The sequence below is a fragment of the Lissotriton helveticus genome, chromosome 9 (assembly GCF_964261635.1).
Source record: "Lissotriton helveticus chromosome 9, aLisHel1.1, whole genome shotgun sequence".
Taxonomy (NCBI): Eukaryota; Metazoa; Chordata; class Amphibia; order Caudata; family Salamandridae; genus Lissotriton; species Lissotriton helveticus.
The window spans coordinates 396,010,426-396,032,254 of NC_136070.1; the positions used below are offsets into that span (position 1 = coordinate 396,010,426).

At 41.9% G+C, this 21,829-nt stretch overlaps 1 protein-coding gene across 2 annotated transcripts in view; it reads right to left on the reverse strand.

The window, feature by feature from the left end:
* CCDC85C (coiled-coil domain containing 85C) overlaps window positions 1-21,829 on the reverse strand; it is a 335,280-nt gene that overhangs the window by 114,961 nt on the left and 198,490 nt on the right. The window contains exon 3 of one of the 2 annotated variants that reach the window (XM_078660142.1): window positions 21,610-21,648. The exons of the other annotated variant lie outside the window; for it this stretch is intronic. Within the exon in view, the coding sequence (XP_078516268.1) occupies window positions 21,610-21,648 (39 nt within the window). The remainder of the gene's footprint in view (window positions 1-21,609; window positions 21,649-21,829) is intronic. 2 annotated transcript variants of the gene reach the window in all.

Below are 21,829 nucleotides of genomic sequence, written 5' to 3' on the forward strand. Positions count from 1 at the left end.
TTTGGTCTTCAGTCTTAATTACCATCCATGGCTAATCCTTAGCCCCGTAAATATACTTTTTCGGTCTCGCCTAGGACAGTGCATGTGCTGTTGCTTCCAAGACATTTTGTTTACTAAAAAGCATTTGGAGCCCGCCCATTGCTTACAATTTGTTGGATTCGTCTGTAGTTTTATTTCCTGGCTCCTGATTGGTCAGCATGTCCAGTTTTACTTTCTTGTCTTTTGCTTCTCCCTTCCATGGAACAAGTACTGATTGCTTTTAAAAAATATATATTTTCCTTCTGCTGCTAGGGTTGGGACTTGGGTATTTAATTTTCTTTCTTCTTTTCCCTTTGCCCTTGTTGTTTCTTGTTCCCCCCTGAGCCAGCTCACATGTCAGTGTGCATACCAGGACCCTACTACCACCACACCACCACCTACCACAATGACCACCCTACTGCCACCACCCTTCTCGAACTACCACTCCAACAATCACAATCTCCACCACCATCCCATCATCCTACCACCACCACTCTACCATCCTAAAAACCACCACCATCCTACCCTAATCACCACCACCACTACTACACCCACCACCACCACCCTAACAACCACCATCCTACCCTAACCAACACCCTGCCCATCACCACCACCTTCATCTACTTACTCATCACCACCACCTTACTCTAACAACCCTATCCACTACCCTACCTTGAGCACCACCATCTTACCCTAACCACCAACACCTGACTCTACCCTACACCCTACCCCAACCACCACCTTTGTCAACTTACCTCTGCCACCACTACCATACCACTACCACCACCCTATCCTACCCACCACCATCGGGCCCTAACAACAACCATCCTAGTCCTAACCACCGCCACCCTAACCATCATCAACACCCTAACCAACACTGCCACCGCATCCTGAATACCACCACCCTACCCATCCGCACCACCCTAACCACCACCCAACTTTAACCACCATCACCTTTTCCCTACCACCACATCTACCATGATCACCCTCTATACCACCAGGCTTGCCAACCTAATCACCACCACCTGCCACCCTACACATCACAACCTTATCGAAACCATCACCCTACATTAACCACTGTTCTACTATAACCACAACCACCACAACCCCACATTAACCACCACCAACCTTTCCACTGATACCCTACCGTGACCACCAACACCCTTCCGGAACAACAGTCACCATAACCACCCCACCCCTCCTTAACCACCACCACCATAAACACAACCACCCTAACCACCAGCACTCAGCCTGAACCATAACCACCCTAACCACAACTCAAACATCTCCATCACCAACCTCACCACCACCCACACCCCACCATCACCCTAATCTCAACCACCACCACCACCCTACACTAAACAAAATCACCACCCTGTTCTAAGCACCATCACTACCTTCCACCACCGCAACTACCACAACTACCACGATCACCAAACACCCACTCTACTAACCACCACTTGCCCTAACCACTACCACCCTTTCCACTACCTAACCACCACCATTTCCCCCCCACCCTAACCACCTTTACCAACACCACTAACTTCACTACCACCCTACCCATCACCTGGCCATAACCACAACCACCCCAACGACCACCACCTAAGAAGAATCACCAACCTCAACACCACCAGCACGCTGCCACCACACTTACCATCATCATTGCCAGCCCCCTACCGCCCACCTACCATCATCACCCTAACTACCACCTACCCATCAGCCTAGCCACCACCATCTCCACCAACTTCACCAAGATCACTCTAATCACCATCTCTTCATCACCATCACATTCACCATCACACCCCTCACCAGTTTTACCACCACAACTCTCACTATCACCATCCCCAGCAACACCACCATATCCTCCCTACCCACCACCACTCTTGCACCTCTTTATTGTTAACAACCATTTTCAATTCATTACTTCATTGTTGTGTTCATGGAGAGTTGTAGCCCAAGTTTGCATTTGTTTACTCTTAAATAACTTGTTTTCGCCTGAAACCATGCATGCAAGTATACACTAAAGCAAAGTCACAGCCAAGATTAAGAAACATTTACATGCCGACTATAGTTTTCTATCGACGTATTAACCGTATCTATGGAAATCAATATGTGACATTTGAGAAGGAACTCTATGGTAGGATGTTGCTGTGAACCCTAGGATGAGTGCCTGCTGGGTAGATTCACATTTGCATAAACTTTAGATTTGATTTCCATGTACATTTTAGTTGCTGTGTAGTGGGTATAAGAAAGCTTTAAGTGCATCTCATGATGTGGCATGCCTATAACAAAGACACCTACAAACACAGTCAATCCTGATTCAAAGACGGGTTGTATGGGCTTTCCTCCCTCTCCTTCTGTGTGTGTGCATCACCTGGGCCATGACCTCATTTCTGGTCTCCTTCCATTGCTTACTTTTCATAAACACCTTTCTTTTTGGTTAATCACTCCCTAAGAGTCCATGTGTTTTCCAAATGTCTCCCTCATGTACTTATTTTTGCCCCACTGCACTACATGTTGCTCTTGCCCATGTGTTGCTCTCCCAACACCCTCAATATTGTGCTTGCCCTTATATGCTTCTCCCCATGCATTGCTTTCTCACCTGTGTGCCTCTCCACATTCCACTTTGCACTCTCACTGATGAGCTTCTGTTTGCCCGTGCTCCACCTTGCTCTCTCTCACCCATGTTGTGTACTTCTCCGGATGCCCCGAATGTTGTTTCTGACCCCAAACTCCCTGATCTTTCCCTCCACCAGCACCCTTTATCTTTCTTCCACCTCTGCTCTCCTTGTTGTTCTCTCCACTCACATCACTAAAATACAATTAGCAAAGCCAATAGTTCAAAGACGAGACCTACTGGCTTTGTCATTGGTGGTTTTTGATTGTCTTTGTGGTTATCGTTATTTTGAGAGAGAAACGGGTTCGATACTTTCCGGCAGCCCGCCCTACAAATGCTCTTGCCTCCAACATGAACATGTTGTCTCCCACATCAAAGAAACCCCAAACCACTGAAGTGAATGTTTCATAAATCGCCTCACAGTAAGCAGTGCCTGGGGGCATGACCACTAAACCCTAATCCATGAACCACGGGAGCAGATGCTTTCCTCATCCAGCCCCCCAGCAGTAGGCGCCGCCATCTTGCAGCAACCTGCGTCACTCTGGCTTTAATGCTACATGGGGAATCGCTTTCAGCACTGAAAACATAAGTTATACATTGTAAACATGGGATATGATTCTCAAAGGCACGAGAGATCAAGACAGGGCTGGTCTTCGCGGTAGCTTGGCTGATGCTGTGATCCATACAAAATAAGATTATTTAAGAGACCTCAAAAGAAAACTATTTCTAAGAAACACATAATTATGTTACTCGAGAAGCAGATGTTTTGAAAGCGCTTTATGTGTGCAAAAATAACGCCATGTGGCAATCTCCTGAAAAAAGAAACAAAATGGTAGCGTCTTCGCGAGCGACCTTATCTTTAGTGAAAAGGTAAAATATTTGAGTGTAGCAAGTAAGATGTGTTCAAAGCTATGGGTCGGTCAGAAATACTTCAACTATCTTAGTAAACATTTGCAACGTTTCACCACAGCAACAATTGGCGATCACCTCAATACGATGGTATATGAAATATTCCACCTCTAATGTTTACTGGCCAAAGAAACTTCATGATTTTGTGCTCCGTCTCCTTTTTCTACAATAAAGCCCATTGCATCCGCTTGATCAATGTAACACCATATTCTATGAGATTAAAGAGTGGGGCAATACACAGAAGCGGACCCTGCTTTTGGTATGCACTATACAGGTATGAAAAGGAGGCTCCCAGAATCCTCAGCCTGGATCATTTGGAAAGAGTAGGACAGGATGCCTCAAAAAACAACTGATTGCTGATGAAATTCAAGATTAATTTGGGCATCTAATCCACATGTTCTACTGCTGATTGACGAACCATAATCGGATGTACTAATCTATTTATTTTAACAAGTACATATATGGTTACCATTAATCCTCAGGCGTGGGGTTCACAACTGAGCATCTTAAAAACGTATATTCAGATCGGCTCATGGACCTCATCCTCTGCTCAACCGTTTTCCTCAGCACCCCAAATAACTTTTTTCTCTCTCTATCTCTCTCTCCCTCTCCTGATGTAAACCAGTCGCCTTCCTAGCACCCTCCGCTACAGGAACAAGCACTTGCAATGCAATAGGTCTACAATATACTAAACTCTCGAAAATGGCGGCTGTGCCCCTTTCCTTAGACACGGCTCGCCTAAAGAAAGAGGCGTGGCCGCAATTAACGTGAAAGCTCCGCATGGGGCGCTTTAACAAACAAAAGTTAAAAAATAAAATGCGGCTGCGCTCAGTGACGCAAATAAACGAAAAGCGCAGCTAAATTAAGCCCTACGAAACAGCGTGCCCCTCAAGCAGGCAGGGAAAGGCATTAAACAAAATAGTGCTCGGAGGCTGTAATTAAAGTCTACCAAGCAACAACACAGGTAACGGGGGGTCGCCATGGGAGGTTACAAATGAAGACAAGGCAGTGCAAAGGAGGGCCTAACAAGCCTATTAAGGAATCAGAAGCCAGCTTTTACCAAGGACAATGACACAAGCCAATGACAAATATGGGCGGAGAGTAGGCGGAGCTTCACCTCCATACTCCGAATACAGTATGCCTCGCAGAGCAGCGCATGCACTGCCCAGGCACAACCTAAAAATCAACTTCCAGACTAATATAACCAATCAGCTTCTTGACTGGAAGAGATTAATGGCAGTACATCCCATTTCAATGGTCAGCTCAGTAAAAGCCAGAAGCATCATCGTCCATTTGGTATTTATTAAATCATGCTTTATTTAGAACTACCCTTACTGCATCCATATTCCTAATCACCATTTTTCTCACCGCCACCAGAGTTATTTTGTACTGCTTTCTATACATCATTTTTTGTTTAGCTACTCTCAGCAGCGAAAGAAATAGGGGAGAAATTGCATCCACTTTTTTTCTAGCTGACATCTCTAGATATCTTGCTGATTGCACTGTAATATATGAAAAAGATCATGGGACCATTCGCCGACGTGGTAGGCGTCAGTTTGGACATCTCATTTCAATCATGGATTCAGAGTGTAGACATTTTCATAAACACCTAGCTCTTTTCTTATTCAATCATTTCTAAAACACATCTGCTACAAAACAGTCCACGTCCTCTAAATCTCAATCAACCAACATTTCTTTGTTGCAAAATATGGCAATCTCTGCAACTCACTTTAAGATCCACTGAGCTAATCTACTATTTTAACTCCAGTCTACCATTTTTGGGGTATATGCTTAATAGTGGAACTGGCAAATATTTTCACCCCGAAATGTAGAGGTCTTATGTGTATAGTGGAATCATTTTTTGCATCAACACTATTGCTCGATGACACTCTACCAGGCTACCCTACTTTGTTAGCAGTTCAACTGTACTCTTAGGGCAGAGTTGTGAAATCAGGTGCACTAAATGAAGCATGGTTAAAGGTGGCTATTAACATTAATTAACACTTCAAATTGCTCTGTATTGTTGTTTAAGGACCTTCAGCTAACATATCATTATCAACTGCATTTTAAGTGTTTAAAATACAGTTATTTCAATGCGTCATTATTAAAGTAGTAATTTTGCAGATGACCTTGAACAGCGACACTATCAAAATATTTTTAATTCAGAGAAAGGGAGCGTAATACATATATAATTTATTTTCTGTGATATTAAGCTGCATTTAAGGTGGCATTTCGCAGTTATGAGCCAGCCAAAATGATCCACAGTGAAAACTGTTTCAACTTATATTTGCCAACAATTCAGCATCATAACATAACTGGACTTTAGCTCCCAAGATTAACACAGCTGGATCGATACATCATCAAAGCTTACCACTTTTAGCTCACTAAAGCCTGGATCTGTTACTTTTGCCCAGGGATCTCACACAGAGATAGATCAATAACATTTCTATAGCAGAGGACAATGTGGGTAGTGGGAACAGATGAGTGGATATATAATCTAATTATTTGTGCGTGGGTTAATAATACTTATAGGGCACTGTGCTGCCCTATGAATGGCAGAAAAAAAATCCTATCCAAATGGTAGTGCTATAAAAGTACCTTATGTATTGTCTTGTGTATCCCATCCCGAGAGTATATATCGTCTTTATACAAAATGTGTGGCAGAGTGCCGCATGCAGTACAATATATTTATTGACTCAAAGTATATGGGTGGTACAAGAAGTTGCATTATTGGGGCACCCTCAACTACATAATGCATCTAAGCAAGAAACCTGTGACCTTCTAGGTAGAAGCTTTAAGTACGGTTGCACTGCAAAAGCTACAGACAAGATCACTTAAAGTTTGCAATGCAACAGCCTTTCCATATGATTAAGGATGTACTGCACAAACCACACAATCCCCCATCTGCTTCATAACTTACCGTTTTCATGATGAAAAACAGTTTTTTTGGCTGGAATTAATCAAAATTTACAAAAGAAACAATTCCAAGTGTGGTGCTGCGCATTGGAAGACCCTGTGCAAAAATGACCAGGTTATCTTTCAGTTGTTGTACACGGGTGAGAACTGGTACTGAGGTAACATGTTTGTTCAGACAGTTTTAATGTGTGCTAAAATGACAAAGGAGCAGAACAGTGCCACACAATGTGCCACATTATGATGAGTAAGATGCATTTTCTTGTTGCATTATTTGGTCATCCACTACCTTGTAATTCCTGTGACCCAGGTGATATTTTGTAGAAAAGCAGTACAGGGCACTACAACTCTATGCATATTTAGTAGTGTTCAATGGTGCATGTATGCCTGCGAATATGAACAGCACCTCAAGGCCAGATGGAGCAGATACAGAAATACATTACCAATGTAAACTGGTCATCATCATTGGTGCAAGTGTGAAAGGAGTATGATGGTATGTTGTATTTTGGATTAGCAATCTATCTGATCCTTATTCTTGTCCGTCAACGCGGTCTCTTTGTGTGTGCTGGTCTTCCGTCAAAAATATATAAACTGTCGGTCACTCTCCCTCCCGATAATGCTGGATAGACAATTTCTAATTCCGTAAAGTGGAGTCCATAAAGTGAAATAGCATTATATGCAAGCACTACTTGAATGTATCTTTATATCTGAATGTAGCCTCTCCTACAAAGTAAAAAAGGTATTGCTGTTGTTCATCAACACTTAAGACGTGTCAACATGTTAGAGGGGAGGCTCAATACAAAACCAAATAAATGTGTCATTGGATAAAAAAAAAATAAAAAAAGGTGCATCGAAATTGCTACAGAGTTTTGCATTCAAACTCTATTTTTAAGGCACTGACTTATCACAATACAGTTTATTTATTTAGATGAAAGATTTAGAAAAGTAGAGAAATAAGACGAAGCTTCCACATTCACTTCATCTTTGAGGAATATGCGCCATAGCACTTCAAAGTGGGTTGAAATTTCTTAAACAATTTCGAGTGAGTCCACACACCTGCCTCTTCAAACTGCCTCTACTGCCCATCTTTGTCACCATAGCCCTTTATCGTAAAGTTCTTACTTCCTCTGTTAATCTTCTCCCTCGTTTTCGGTTGCAGAAGAAAGTGACTTTCTATCTAGAAATTATATTAACACTTTGTGCAATCACGTTCGAGTCAGCAACAAGCAACAGCTGACACACTGTGCATTATCCCAATACCTTGTGGAACCCCCAGTACACACTGTAATGTTCAGTTGGCATACTGAGATTCTGGGAGTCAGATGGCTGTCTGCATGAACAAGTATGCAGATGGTACCACAATTAATTTAGAAGCCACCGACTTGGATGATATCAGGATTTTAAGGGCCAAGTTGTGCGTTCAGTCTTTGAAAGCCACCATTTGTGTATAACTAAATCCATCGAAGACTGAATTTATCCCACATTTGAGAAACCTATTGTACTCTTCACATTGAGCACAGGCTCCAAGAGCTAACTCTTGATGGCACGCCTCCACCTGTTTCTTCCAAAGCAATGTACTTTGGGGTCATTCTAGCCTTGGGCATATATCTGAAAAAACATTAATACTTTCTGATAATGCTACAAATGTTTAGATGTATTTAGCTATTTGAAGCACACAATGAGTGTAGTGCAAAATAATTTTAGAACAGTGATACGGTCCTGGGATCTGTTAAAAGTGCACTCCTGTAATGATTTACTGTCTGTCCCTCAAACAACGAGGGCATCTGCAATAATTAGAAGGACCATCACCGACTGCCACTAAATGTGCCTTTTTTTTTTTGACTTGCTTGTATGCAAGGTCTTACACCCCCTAGATCGGGAAGAAATAATTATGCTTTCTGGTAATCCTATATGAGAAAACCTAAATTTAAGGAACACAAGACTTCCTCACAGTCTCACTTCAATGGGATACCCATCTAACAGGGTTGTGCCTTTCATCTGCTGTGAATTAGAAAATACTTTGAATTTCTCCGGAGTTTCTGAACATTGAATGCAGGGCTAGCTTTATGTTGTTTGTGTCATTTGTAGTTAATTCATGTAGTGCACAAAGCTTTTTTTTAATGTATTAATTTATGTTTTGTCTACAAATGGATGTAAAATATGCTTTTTTTTTATGTACAGTTCTCATATTGATACCCCCGGGAAAGATTGCACTTCAAAAAACTGTCATACAGATGACCTTGTGCCTGTGCTGGGCCTTTTTGTGGAGAAAACACTAGATGCAATTAATTCATAAGATTCTCACAACTGAATTTTACATCCACGCTGCACAGTCTATTGCAGTAAGCTTTCCAGACATCAATTTGCATAAATGTACAGCCCGAGGGAGAACCAAGCATAATCTTCAATTTCATTGTTAAGATCTTCACTATAGGATTGCTTCAGACTAAAGAGAGGACCTACTTATGGGGGAAATAGAAGTGGGAACTCACCTGTAATAATAGTTTTGCTGCTTGAAGGGTTTATTGGATCCACATTTAACCCACCCTTCTTACCAATTAAGGGGTCTGGTTAGCCAAAAATAAAAAAGCAGAACGTACACAATATTAGCATTGATGAAAGTAGGGCACCAAAAGGGGCAGACGACGCTTAGGATAGCAGCCGTGTACTGGGGCATTATGGGCTTATGTGCAATGTCACAGGAGGTAGCACTGCCCACCTTCTGGTCGGCGGCGAAATGGGGAGGTGGGAGCGAGGATGTACGGGCAATTCTGGACCCAACCACTAAATGGCATGAATAATGCACGGCGTGCGAATCCAGAGAAGATTCATGTTGCAAGTCTATAAAGACAAAAGTGCTGTCTTAGAAGCAGTCTCATGCACTTTCCAATTTGTAGAGCACGGATTTAAACGCACTGTGGAATGAAACAAATCTTATTTCCCTGCTGAAGCTCTGCCAGACATAGTCATGGTGCTTTTCGCAATCCTTTGCTGACTTGTACTCTAGTTTATGGTAATCATCTGTACTGGTGTTATAAAAAAACCTTTGGTACTAACATGCTAACTTACTACAAGCATACTTTGCAGAGGACCTTTTTTAGTAGATATTTGGAGACCAACGCTGTCTAAATGGACATATATTAAATGTCATTGGTGCCAGGTACAAAACACAACAAGTGTTAAAACGTGAATAGTCTGCTTTGGTAAATTTGACACCACACCAGGGGGATTAATCTTGGAGACAGAAACAACTGCAGGTGTAGGCTATCTAACCCTCTAAACACAAGATATTTCTGTAAAGTTTGAACTATCAGAGGTGTCAAGCAGGCATGTGTTTTTGGCCTTTTGCTGTTTAATCTCTTTATTAAATAACTGCCTTCATTTATATTGCATGAGACTAATAATTTACACTGAAGCAGGGAGTAGCACACACACTTGTGAAGATGTTTGCAGTTGGTGCAGCCAAAATGTAGCATACTGGATTCAGACAGCAAATACAATGAGCTAAATAACATCATGCTCAGCTAAAGAAAAACTTTGGCCAGAATTTGGTAAACCCCAAATTCACCACAGAAGGATAATTGCTCTTCATCTAGATTTTGTTTGGACATTTGATATGAAACTGTATTGCAATCCCAATACCTGAAGTTGTGAAGGCCATGGCTAATGCCACAGAGTGGTCAGAGAAATATTTATTTAATGCTTCAACAATTTGTTTTGGTTTTCAGCATTATAACTTAATACAAACAAACCCCCCCCCCTCTGCTTTCTCCTCCAGGTTCTCACATTGCTTTTACAATCCATTTTCAATTTGCGCCCAGTAGGTGAGACCTCCCCTAGGATCTGCCGCTGAGCAGAGCTCTCAGGAGACTCCGGATGATTCATTTTGAAAAGTGTCTCTTGAATGAGTCTGAATTGCCCTCAGTGTTCTTGGACAGATAGGAGATCTGCCGTCTTTGGAAAAGAAATCCAGTAGAGCACTCAAGTGAGTGTCGGACATTCGATTTTAATTGTGGCTTCTGCACAACAAGTCCTCTACTTCTTGCTTATTAGGTCAAGGATGGTACTGGCCGTGTACACAGAGATGCAGTGTGGTAGTTTGGGATGGAGTATATTCTAGATACCATGTTGATTGATTTTTAAGTTGCATAGGGTGGTTTCTAGTGCAGCAGTTGTGGTTCTGAAAATCCGGATTCGTGTAATCGTTCTGGACTCGAGAATTAAAACTTCGTCGAAACATGACGAATTTGGTATCAAAAGACCGAGAATGATGAGTACATCATGTACATATATTTTCAGCATATTCGAGTGGCGATTTCACCTCGAAATCGTCATTTGCTTCTGAACCCTTGGCTTCCATTTATGTGTTGCCCTTTACATAGGCCTTAATCCAGTTGAATTCAATTCCACAAGGACACATACTCCTTAATCGACTTTTCCATGACCTGTGCAAGTTGGAACCATTGCCCCAGGCCAAACTCGTTAGGTCAGTTCCCCTCCCAGTGGCCGAGCAAGATAGCATCTAGGCTCAACAAGCCATAAAACCATTTCAGCGCGCACACCTGCCATATCTTGCTCACATCTGTCTCTACTCTTTTGCTTCACTTACTTTATGATGGGGAGGCGCCTGTTTTTATTGGGGGTCCACCGATATCTGATGAAATGTTGGGCCTTGCCAGGTGATTTGTTGTAGGCAGCACGAAGTGAAATATGGACATGTCATCATGACTCTGCTTTTTCTTTGTATTAGAGATATGTTAACTATTTACTTTACAACCAAGAATGTTTTGCCTGAAGCTTAAAATTGTGTATAAGAAGAGAAGCCTGACTTTGAAAAGGCGAGCAGTCTCCTGAGAATATACTTCCCCGTGTTGTACTTCTAGGACACTTGTTACCTTGGTTGCAGCCAATAAACTAATCTTTGACTTCACCTAGAAGGCTCTGAGTTTCTGTGGTCTGGATCAGGAAGGACCCGAGGTCTCTGGGTGTACCCTGACACCGCTGGGTTACCGGTTCTGTGCCGGTTCTTAAAAACCCAGTACCTCACAGTATGGACAGAGCTTACTCAACATGCACCACTTGGGCACCACGAGACAGCAAAGCCATAATAGGCAGAGTGTAAACATGTTGGTGGCACAGCTTACCAGGCTCAGTGGTAGCCGATTGGTCATCATCAGAATGGAAACAAATGTCCTTTGAAAAAAGCTTTCACACCGAGAATCGACAAAAAAAAAATACTGTGAGCTGCAGTTTAAAATGGAGCTAGGTGATGACAGAGCCTGTAGAAGGCAAGGTTAAACCACTCGTTTGCGTAGACCGTGCATGGATAAAGTGCAACCCATGTAGTACATTTTATTTAAATGCTCGAACGTGCATGAACTAAAGTAAAATCGAAGTAAAAAAGGATAAAGCGCATTTTTTTCTAAAATGAAGGCTGGCAATAAAAGTCTCTGTAGACTATACAAAGCCAGGTAAAAAAACTGAAACAAATTAGAAATTGCTGGCTTTTATATCCGTTTTTCAATTAAATCGGGTGGAATGAAGTGACAACATAATGGAATGATTTTCTTTACTATACATGTTATGAACAATAGTAGAGGATTTATTTACACTTAAATAATTGTTATACATTTAAAAATGAGATAGAAACAGTGAGCAAAATATACAGACTTAAATCTTCTAATATGTGTGTACAGGAACAATTAAATGAAAATGTGCGTAAAAAAGGCATTTTATATTTCAGAAATACATCCATTATTACTTTTCTCACAAGGTATAGATAGCTGCCGAATATAACTTAATTTATGCTAGAGCAGAAGTTTCATAATAGCACCTCTTTAAGAAGAAATTGCTTACAATCTCAGTGGCTACTTTCTGGCTATAAACACATTGGAACCACACTCGGATGCTTCATTCACTTCAATTACCAACCAATTTGAGCAAATAAATGCACGCTTCAATTAGCACACTTAAAGTGTGGCCTCTGGCAGCCATCGTGCCTATTTCCGGCTAATAATTACTAAATCACTTCCTAGGTAAAGTACAGCTGCTCAATGACTGGTGCAGGCTGACGGATATCCAACATGGCTGCAATAAAATTGAGCAGGCCGACTTGCAGACAATAGTTTCGAACAGTGAGTGTCTTCCCTCTTTGTCCAGAAATATTGTAGATATTTCCATTTACAACAAAAATATCCTGCTTTCGGACAGTCAAAAGAAGATTAAGAATGGTCAATTTGCTTGCCGGACTCTATTATCCTGCTTTCACTCCTGGGGGTGCGTGGTTTGGTGGGAGTCCCTTCTTTCGTTCCCTTTTTCCCTCTCCCCTTTTTCCTCCTTAATGGGGGTCTTTTTATTTTGCTGGGATGCGTATCGTAATGTCTTTTATTATGTGGGCCTTTTTGATCATGTCTCCTCATTTTGGGTGGGGGCGGCGACGGGTAGGTGCTGTTTGATTGATGCCATTGTCGTTTCTTTATATTCCGATTACGTTTATACTCTTTGATAGCTATGTTGGTATGGCCTCTTTTGTCATTCTGTGACCGTAAGATGGCGGCTTGCCGCGGCCCCTCCCTGGTTGTTTTTTGCACGGCCCATGATTCTTCTGTTTCCCCACCCCGCATTAGAAAATTAACCTTTTATTGTCCTGTTCTTGCTGATTGCTCGATGCTCCTTTTGTTTCTCCTGTGCTCCTGGTGACATATCCTGTTGAAAATTTGTTTTTCATTTACTACGTTGTCTACCATGTGGTGGCCAGCCCTCGTGGGTTGTAGGCCCGTATTTGTGAGCTTTCTATGTACAATAAAGGTTTTCAAAAAAAAAAAAAAAAAAAAAAAAAAAAAAAGAATGGTCAATTTGCTCTATAAATCACCCTGAATATTCAAATTTAGGACGTTATGCCTGAAGTTAGTGTGTGAGTAAGCCGTTCTCGATGAACAAAAGAGTATTTATTGTTGCACAATTAAGGTCCTTGCTACAGCAGCAAGGTCAAATAATTTTATAAGGGAACCAAGGGATTCTCATCTCATCCTCCATTAAGAAATTACAATGTATCACAAGTTAACAGGATTATCATTTTTAATTAGGACTCAGATTGGTGAGTCTTTAACTGCATAATGAAGCAGGGTTTACAAAAAAATTGGGTGTCCCATATTTATATGGCCCTTTCTTCTGTCTGTACATTTTTGGCTTTGCAGATTAGCGACCCTGGGTGCAAGGGTACAAACTGATTAGCCCAGGATCCTACAATTGGGTCAAGTGGTGACACTATAACACAGACTCTAGGTTTCGAAACCAACAATTTACTCATTTGGACCCGATCACCCAGTATGTAAGGGAACAGAAGGGAACAGAATGATACAATGCATTAATTGGCTAATTGGGTTGCTGCAGCAAAATACTCACTTTGCATACAAGTGTGCACAAAACACACTAAGACACGAACACGTACAACAGAATATACTTTTAGAAAATATGCTAAATCATAGTTAATAAAACGCTGTAGCTTTTTTGGTCCTAATCCATAAGTGAGAACATTTTACTTAATTGCACCTACAGAGTAGAAAGTCATCTATGCAAGCAGGGTACTGATGCACACAAAATTCAATATTCACTTTCCTACCCACCGGCTATGTTTCGACAGGACGTTGAATGTATCTATGGCCATTCGCCAACTTAACATCAGCAAAACAACCTTGTAATCTTTCCAATATAGTGAGCACAACTGGTTATTAGTCCTTACAAAAGCAAAAAACAGCTCAGAATGATAAAGTAATATGGTACAAACTACATATGGTATATATATATATATATATATATATATATATATATATATATATATATATATATATATATATATATATATATATATATATATATATATATATATATATATATATCCCAAATTTTGCTTCACAGTCCAGTTAAAGCTTAGTCTTTGCTTTTTTTCCAGGCGGCTTGGCTGATTCGTTCTTCTTGTTGACAGTGGCTTCCCTCCTGGGCATTTTCCTTTCTTGCAGCTTGTCAAGACTGACATTTGCCATGTCCCACTTCCAGGGAAACGGTGGCAGGAGTTGGTCCCATCAGTCGCACTGGTGCACTTAAGCATCTTGCAGAGGCAGCTCTCGCACGACATCTTTTTATTATTGTTATTTCCATTTACTGGCAGACGCTTTTGAGTTCTGAGGAAAAAACGTAGAGTGACTAAGGCGCAGTTACACACGGAGGCACCTGTTTTTCCGTCCTTCTTACCTAGCTGTTCTGTTCTCTCCCGCTTGTGCTTCTCTCCCACCCTCCTTCTTGCTCCCTCCTGTGAGTACTTTTTTTTCTTACCTCCCCTACCTAGTCCTGTCCCTCCCTCGATGTATCCTCCATTTTTTGGGTGGGCCACGTAGCAAATTCCTGCCAGCCCTTCGGTTTTAGAAATTATATCAGCGATCCATTTTGGATCGGTATATATTAATTTTTTTTAATGGTGCCTGCGCATGCTAGTATTAACAAAACTCAGTGGCAGAGTAAATTGTACTCAAAAGCGAGGCATTTTGGCTTGGCCAATGTTTGTTAAAACATCCCATCTCAAGGGCTGGCGGTTCCTCTCCCCACATAAGGCAATAAGAGAAATACTTGATGTATTGTTTTTTGTTGGTAGACTTTGAAAAGTTTCCAAACACTAATTTTCTCCCTTTGGGTGCAAAATCTTGCTCAATCTCATTTGCCCCAGTGGTAGCTGGACTCTGGCACAAATTATTCACAGATTTTAACCCAAAGCAAGAGAGAGAGGCAGCTAAGGGAGAATAAAGATAAAGAGATAAATATAAAATAGTGACAAAGGGAGAAAGCAGAAATTAAAAAGAACCTACAAGAGTGAAATAAACAAGAGGAAGTGTATAGTGGTGAAAGAAAGCGCCATGAACTGAACTCCAAACTAGGCAGCCATGGTATATGGCAACACCATTGCCTACAAAAACGTTGGGTCGCTACATTTATATTTTATTTTATTAATACGTTTTTCCCCCAAATTAGGCCTTGCTTTACTTGATATCGTGGTGGCTTATGGCGGTTTAGACATCTACGTAACAATAACACAGGTTGGCCTACGACACGTTCCTGCAACCTGCTACAGTGCAAAAAGATCCCAGAATCCACATCTCCAAATTCTATCTGTGATGCCTCGGACCCTTTCAGTCAATAAACTGTCAATGAACTGATGGTCTCGGTCTCAGTAAAAGATACGGCCTTAAATCTTAGCAGCAGGCCAGTAACACACTGTCATTAAACTCAGGAGCCCAGACACTGTTAACCCACGGTTATTAAACCTCACAGCCCAGCAGCAGACTAGAGCTCCAAATTCATTAACCTGGGACCTCAGACTCCTAGCAACAGGCTACAATCTACCATCATTAAAACAAGGCATCATTCTGGCAGGAGGCCACAACCCCACTGCCATTAAATTGTGGGATCGAGCAACGTGTAACCTACTATCATAAAAGGTAACAAAACGTTATGTTAGGAGGATTTACGCATATGCCACCTGGGAGTGTATCCAGTGAGTAGGAGAAGGGTTAGTTGAAGAGCCAGGTATTCAGCTTCTTGTGGAATTAAAGAAGTGAGGGTGAGGCCCTGATGTTCCATGTCTATGCATTCATGTGAGAAAAATAATGTCCACTGGCACGGCCTCTGTGTATGCGGGAAGTGTGTGCGAGAGAGAGCGAGGCTGAGCGCAGTTGTCTGATGGGTTGGTACAAGTGTAGGCAGTGGATGAGGTAGGGCAGCCCTATGTTGTGCAGTGCTTTGTATGGGTGGCTGAGTAGTCTGAAGTGGTAGCGTTTCTGGATGGTATGGTAAGGTAGTGGAGATTCCTGATGTGAGGCGTGATACGAGTGTGATATGGGTGTGGTGTGGGCAGTGGCGGCTCCTTCACTTTTGCGGAGGAGCGTCGCCCCACTGCTTTTAAGCAGTGAGAAATAGAAACATAAAATGATAATACATTTGAGTTATCAATTTATGCTTTTGATGCTTTGTGGGCGGGACTGCTCTGCTCTCGGAGCAGGGCAGGGGAGGAGTGGTTTGCCCTCTCCTAAGTGCACATGACTGTTTGGCAGGTCCTCTCAGGCCGCCCAAAATAGTCATGCACACTTTCTCTGTTCTCCATACAGGCTGCATTACAACCTGCGTGGAGAACATACCCAGGCCCAAATTCCCTGGCTAAGCGACCAACCAGGATGCTTAGACCAATCGCAATGCTGCATTGCAGTGTTGTGATTGGTCAGTGGGGCCTGGATGCGCTTCCTGTTCCCTTGAGTTAGACTAGGAGAGCAGGAGCAGAGACGCGGCAAGGTAAGTTTCTTTAATTTTTTTAAAAATTGCGCATACCCTCCCTGGCACGACCACCCCCGCAAGCCATGCCGGCCGCCACTGGGTGTAGGACGTTGAGGATGAGCCAGTTGGTGGTGTAATGGATGATCTGGAGTCTGTGGAGTATGTGGGTAGAGATTCTGGTAGAGAGTGTGTTGCCTCAATCCAGTCTGCTCATGATGAGGGCTCGTGAAGTGGCCCTAGTAGCAGGTCAGAGATCTAGAGTGGTTAAATTTAGAGGTGACTAGAGGTGTAGAATCTACCCTTACGTAAAGCTTGGTGGAGTCGACCCTTAATCTCTGGCCAGAACTATGCTGTCCTTAAAACTGAGGGGTCCAAACACAGACAGGAGGCTAGAATTTATGGCAATTTAACAGAGGGTCCTGGATGTACCCTGCTGAGATCCAAAGTAAGCCAATAGAATGTGCAATATAGTATGAATATTTGGGCATCCAAGATCCATAGTAAGCCAATAGAATGTGTGACATAAAATGAATATTTGGGCATCGAGTAAAAAAGCAGCTTTAGATAGCAAAGGCAAGAGCTATTTTTATCACAAACCTCTAGGGCTGTTCTTGGATTAAAAAACACAAAGGGGTGCAGCCAATCTGTAAGTATCATCCTGAGGATTTACAAACAGAAGGAGGTGGTTTCCACAATATATTGAGTAGAGCTATAGGCGAGTTGTAATTTGATTGAGTTACAAGTGGTAGAAAATAACTTTCTAAAGGTGTCTGTTCAAGCTAGGCCCAGGCACTCCACTAATAGCTCTATACTTAGAGCTAGGTATATCTAACATCTCCGATTTCACCGTACCAAGATACGGTTCCAACAGAATCCTCAGGCTGCGATTTATGTAAATTCTACAGTAGAGATGTTAAATTATGGTGGTTTCAGGGGAAGAAAGAATCCCTAGCACTGGAGTAGGCAGCCTGCTATTATGCTACCTTCAGCATAAGGTTTAATCTGGGTAGCTTCAGCATAAGGTTTAACCTGGGTTTGAGCATTACCTGAATTTAATTTATCCTGAAATGAAGTGAACCTTATACATCAAGTTTAGGATTGAGATGTTCCCAACCAAAGGATACCTTGTAAGACACAGTAGATTTGGGCTGGAAGCAAGTAATGTGGCTGTACCATTGGTGGCAAAAAGAGTCATTCATGCACCTTCTGCTATTTTGCACAACGACTGATACCAATTACTTGATTGGGAGGGTGTTAATTGTGACTTACTTTGATAGTAACAATTCTAGTGCTTGCACAGATGAAACTGGCAACGCAGCGGAAATATTGGTACACAATGTGCATCTGTATATTCACTCGATACAGATTTTATTACAGGATTGGAATCTGTGTTGAACAAGACATAGTATGTACAAATCATGAGCATGTGAACAAAACAAAGAAATTTGCCATGTTTTTTCTTGTTGGTTTAATGCTAGTTTGCATGGACATCAGCCGACACGTGTTTCATCAGAGTACAATCAACTCTGACTCTTCCGTGCGAAACTGCATTCGGGTAGCTGTTTACACGCCGTGACAGGGTCCCGCATCGTGCTCATACTTCCAATCAGATGCACCCGTCTTTTTCTGACCTGCGTCCGGCGTGTTTGCACGTGCCCTCTCAATATTATACAGACTTAGTGGACATTCATGAAAATTTGAATATTTAGCGGTTTGACTGATACTCCATTCACGCTTCTAAATTTTGGGATTGAATAATAAATGTTAGCATGATATTTGGAGTCCCATTTTGGGAGACTACCCTGAAGATCCTTCTAGACCCCGGCCGGGTTGGAATTATCACCAGTCCAGGGTGATTGGCCAGCGCGTTCATCCATTGAGACTCGGCCCTGAAGAGTCAGAGTTGATTGTACTCTGATGAAACACGTGTCGGCTGATGTCCATGCAAACTAGCATTAAACCAACAAGAAAAAACATGGCGAATGTCTTTGTTTTGCTCACATGCTCATGATTTGTACATACTATATGTTATGATTTTATGTGTGCACAGGTACTTGGTAAAGGTGGTACAGGGTTTGGGAGTTCCAAACACTAGTTTAAGGGTTGTTAGGGTCCCCCTTGCCTGTTAGCACCATAACACTTGAACGCATGTAAACCTGATAGCCAGTAACACAGCAGGGAGCAAGTTTCCCTTTATACTATAAAACCCTACCTGTGGATAATTATGTGTTGAACAAGAGCTATAGAGGTCAGGGTCTTCCTTTATTGGTTTGTATACCAGTCTGAATGACAGACCTGACCAGTGCAGTGGTGGACAAGGGTCTGGAGTCAGCCAGTGTTGTAGTCCTGTGATGTAACTGATGGAATATTGGTGCTAAGGTGACCAGAGTGTGAGGCAATTGGTAGAGGGAGACTGAGGAAACAGCAGTTAATCATAAAGCATAGAAGGGGAAGAGGCCAGAAACAAAGATATTCCAGGTAACTCAGAGAGAAGCTTTCGTACAAATAGACCCCAAAAGAAATAATCGCAATTTGAGCGTTACCCACAGGCCTTCACCTGCTTATCCTGAGAAGAGACCCAGGTACCTAAAACCCCAAGTGTCTTTCAGTGATCCAATCTAACTTCTCATTAAGATGGCTAAAGATCAGCAGTAGAGCCGAGATAAGTAGTGTTCCACGTGAAATTTCATTGTTTCAAACTTTAAACAGCATTTAGGCAACAGAGTAGTCCCTATGCTTGCTGTAAGCAAACCAGAGGATGGATTTGGCGCGACTCTTCATAGGGTGCAGGAGTTGTATGAAAAGCATAGAGGTAAGAGACTTGGAAATTATCTAACAGCACATGCATACGACAAATACCAAAGAGTCTTATGTGAGCACCAAAGCTTGGTGATCAAGTTATGACAGACCTGGAGGATAAAAAGAACGAGACATAATAAAATGCATGAGTGAGAGAGCACAAGGGAATAGTGGAATAGAGAGAGTATGGAAAAGAAGATAAAATGCACTAACACAAGAGACGGAGTACGCGAGAGAGAAACAGAACGGACATGGGGACAAAGAGCAACGGGTGGGAGGTAATGAAGAAGAAAGATAGCCCCTATTATGAGAAAAAGACATTGTGGAGAAGCAGTATAAACAGTGAGCAAAAATGCACAGACAATAAGGGAAAGCAAAAAAGGGAGACCACACAACTGACGAGAACACAAAAGAGAGACATCAGTAAGGAGTATAGGACACTATAAACCGTGAAAAAGCAAAAAGGGAAGAGAGACTGCAAAAGCAATCCGGTGAGAGGTATCACAGTAGAGGAAAGAGCACAAAGGATGAGAGGACATAGTGGAAAACAGATGAGATGGGACACTTATAGAGTGACAAGTCATAGAGGAGACATGGAGCATAAAGAGGATCGAGACACCACAGAGGATACCGATGAACGCAATAAGGTAAAAAACGTAGAGACTCAGTACAAATAGTGGCTGAAAGTGAAGAGAGGGCAAATCAAGTGAAGAGAGAAGCCACAGCAAACGGAGAAACAGTACATATTACGTTCATGAACTGTAAAGAAGCGCATCCTTCAAAAGCAACGCTGACAGAGTTGGGAATGTTTCCACCGTGAGTTGCAGTCCCAGTTTGTTGGCTCAATGTGGAATGCAATTAAAAAGCCAAGAAGGGATGCACTGTGTTAAATTTACCACTAAAGAACGGTTAGTATCCTTCAACCGCATGCATTATTGTTCATTATCTTTGTGTGCATACAGAAAATAAAACCACCACACCACAGAGTGCACCACTTGCAATTCGTATAAGACGCGCAGAGAGTCCATCATTCAGTCCTTTAATAACTTTCCAGAATCAAGTCTGGAGACAGCCATAGTGGGGAATGTAAGTCTCACTGCTGAACATAGGAAAAGATGCATAATTTCCATTTTCAGTTCTAGCACCCTGTTTCCAAAGAAGGTGCTTTCGGCCATTTTTGCTCCACCCAAGACCAGCAAGGTGTTCTCTTGGTTGAGGGTTTTGCCTCTTGTTAAGATCAAGACATGTCGGTGGCCGGAACCAATATAGAGTTGGCCATCTCACAGGAGTTTACATTTTTCTGCAAATATTAGGACTTTTTGAGCTTGTTATGTCATTTGTATGCACCTGTGATTTCAAGTGCAATATACTTCTACGTTTTTAACTGTCATCTAGAGTCACTGAGTCAGATTATGGCTTTAAGTATTCCGAAAAGAAGCGGAACCAAGCAGAATAACGTTGGGGTTAACTAAGCCTTTTAGATTTCTTATTTCTGTTCAGGAGTTTTGACAACACTCAAAAAGAGGATCGACCATTTTAATAAGAAAAGATCTACCCGCTGAGTCACAACCAACATGGCAACCACGTGGTGACCGATCGAGATGGAAATGACTGCAAGTATGAGAAAAACAATCTACCTGAGAATGCTCCATCCCAACCAATCACAATGCAGTTCCCATGACAATATAGATTTAGGAGGTAGGTGCTAATCAGGCACTGAAAGCAACACATACACTGAAGTCAACATTTTATCCAAAGATTTTTGCACCTTTGGCTAAAATACATTTTATGACAAACAGGGCCAAGATCAGTATTTTTATGCATATCTTTCATCCTTCAAATTTGTACTTTTATTACAAATTTGCAACGTGTTTTAGTTGATCTTGGAATCGTGTGACTATTGCTTTCAATTGCCTTCCTAGAAATACCGGAAATTGCCCATTGGTGTGCCCCAAAAAACCAACACCATTATATAGGAAACACAAACCCAGAAACAAGGGTTGAAAGGTAAGTAGATGTAGGTTAAATTTCTATACCTTAGAGTAATATCGTGGCAAACTGTTGTGGTCAGCCAGCTAGAGGGAACAAAAACGTCAAAGCAGTGATTGCAATTTCATGATGTTATTAAAAAGTTTCATCTCAGAAAAGGATTCCTTCATACTGCTCTGCTATAGGTGTAACACCTTATAAAACAAGGGAATACACCTCAGAACAAAGATGTTTGCTATTTTTTGTAATTCTTAGATATTTTAACTT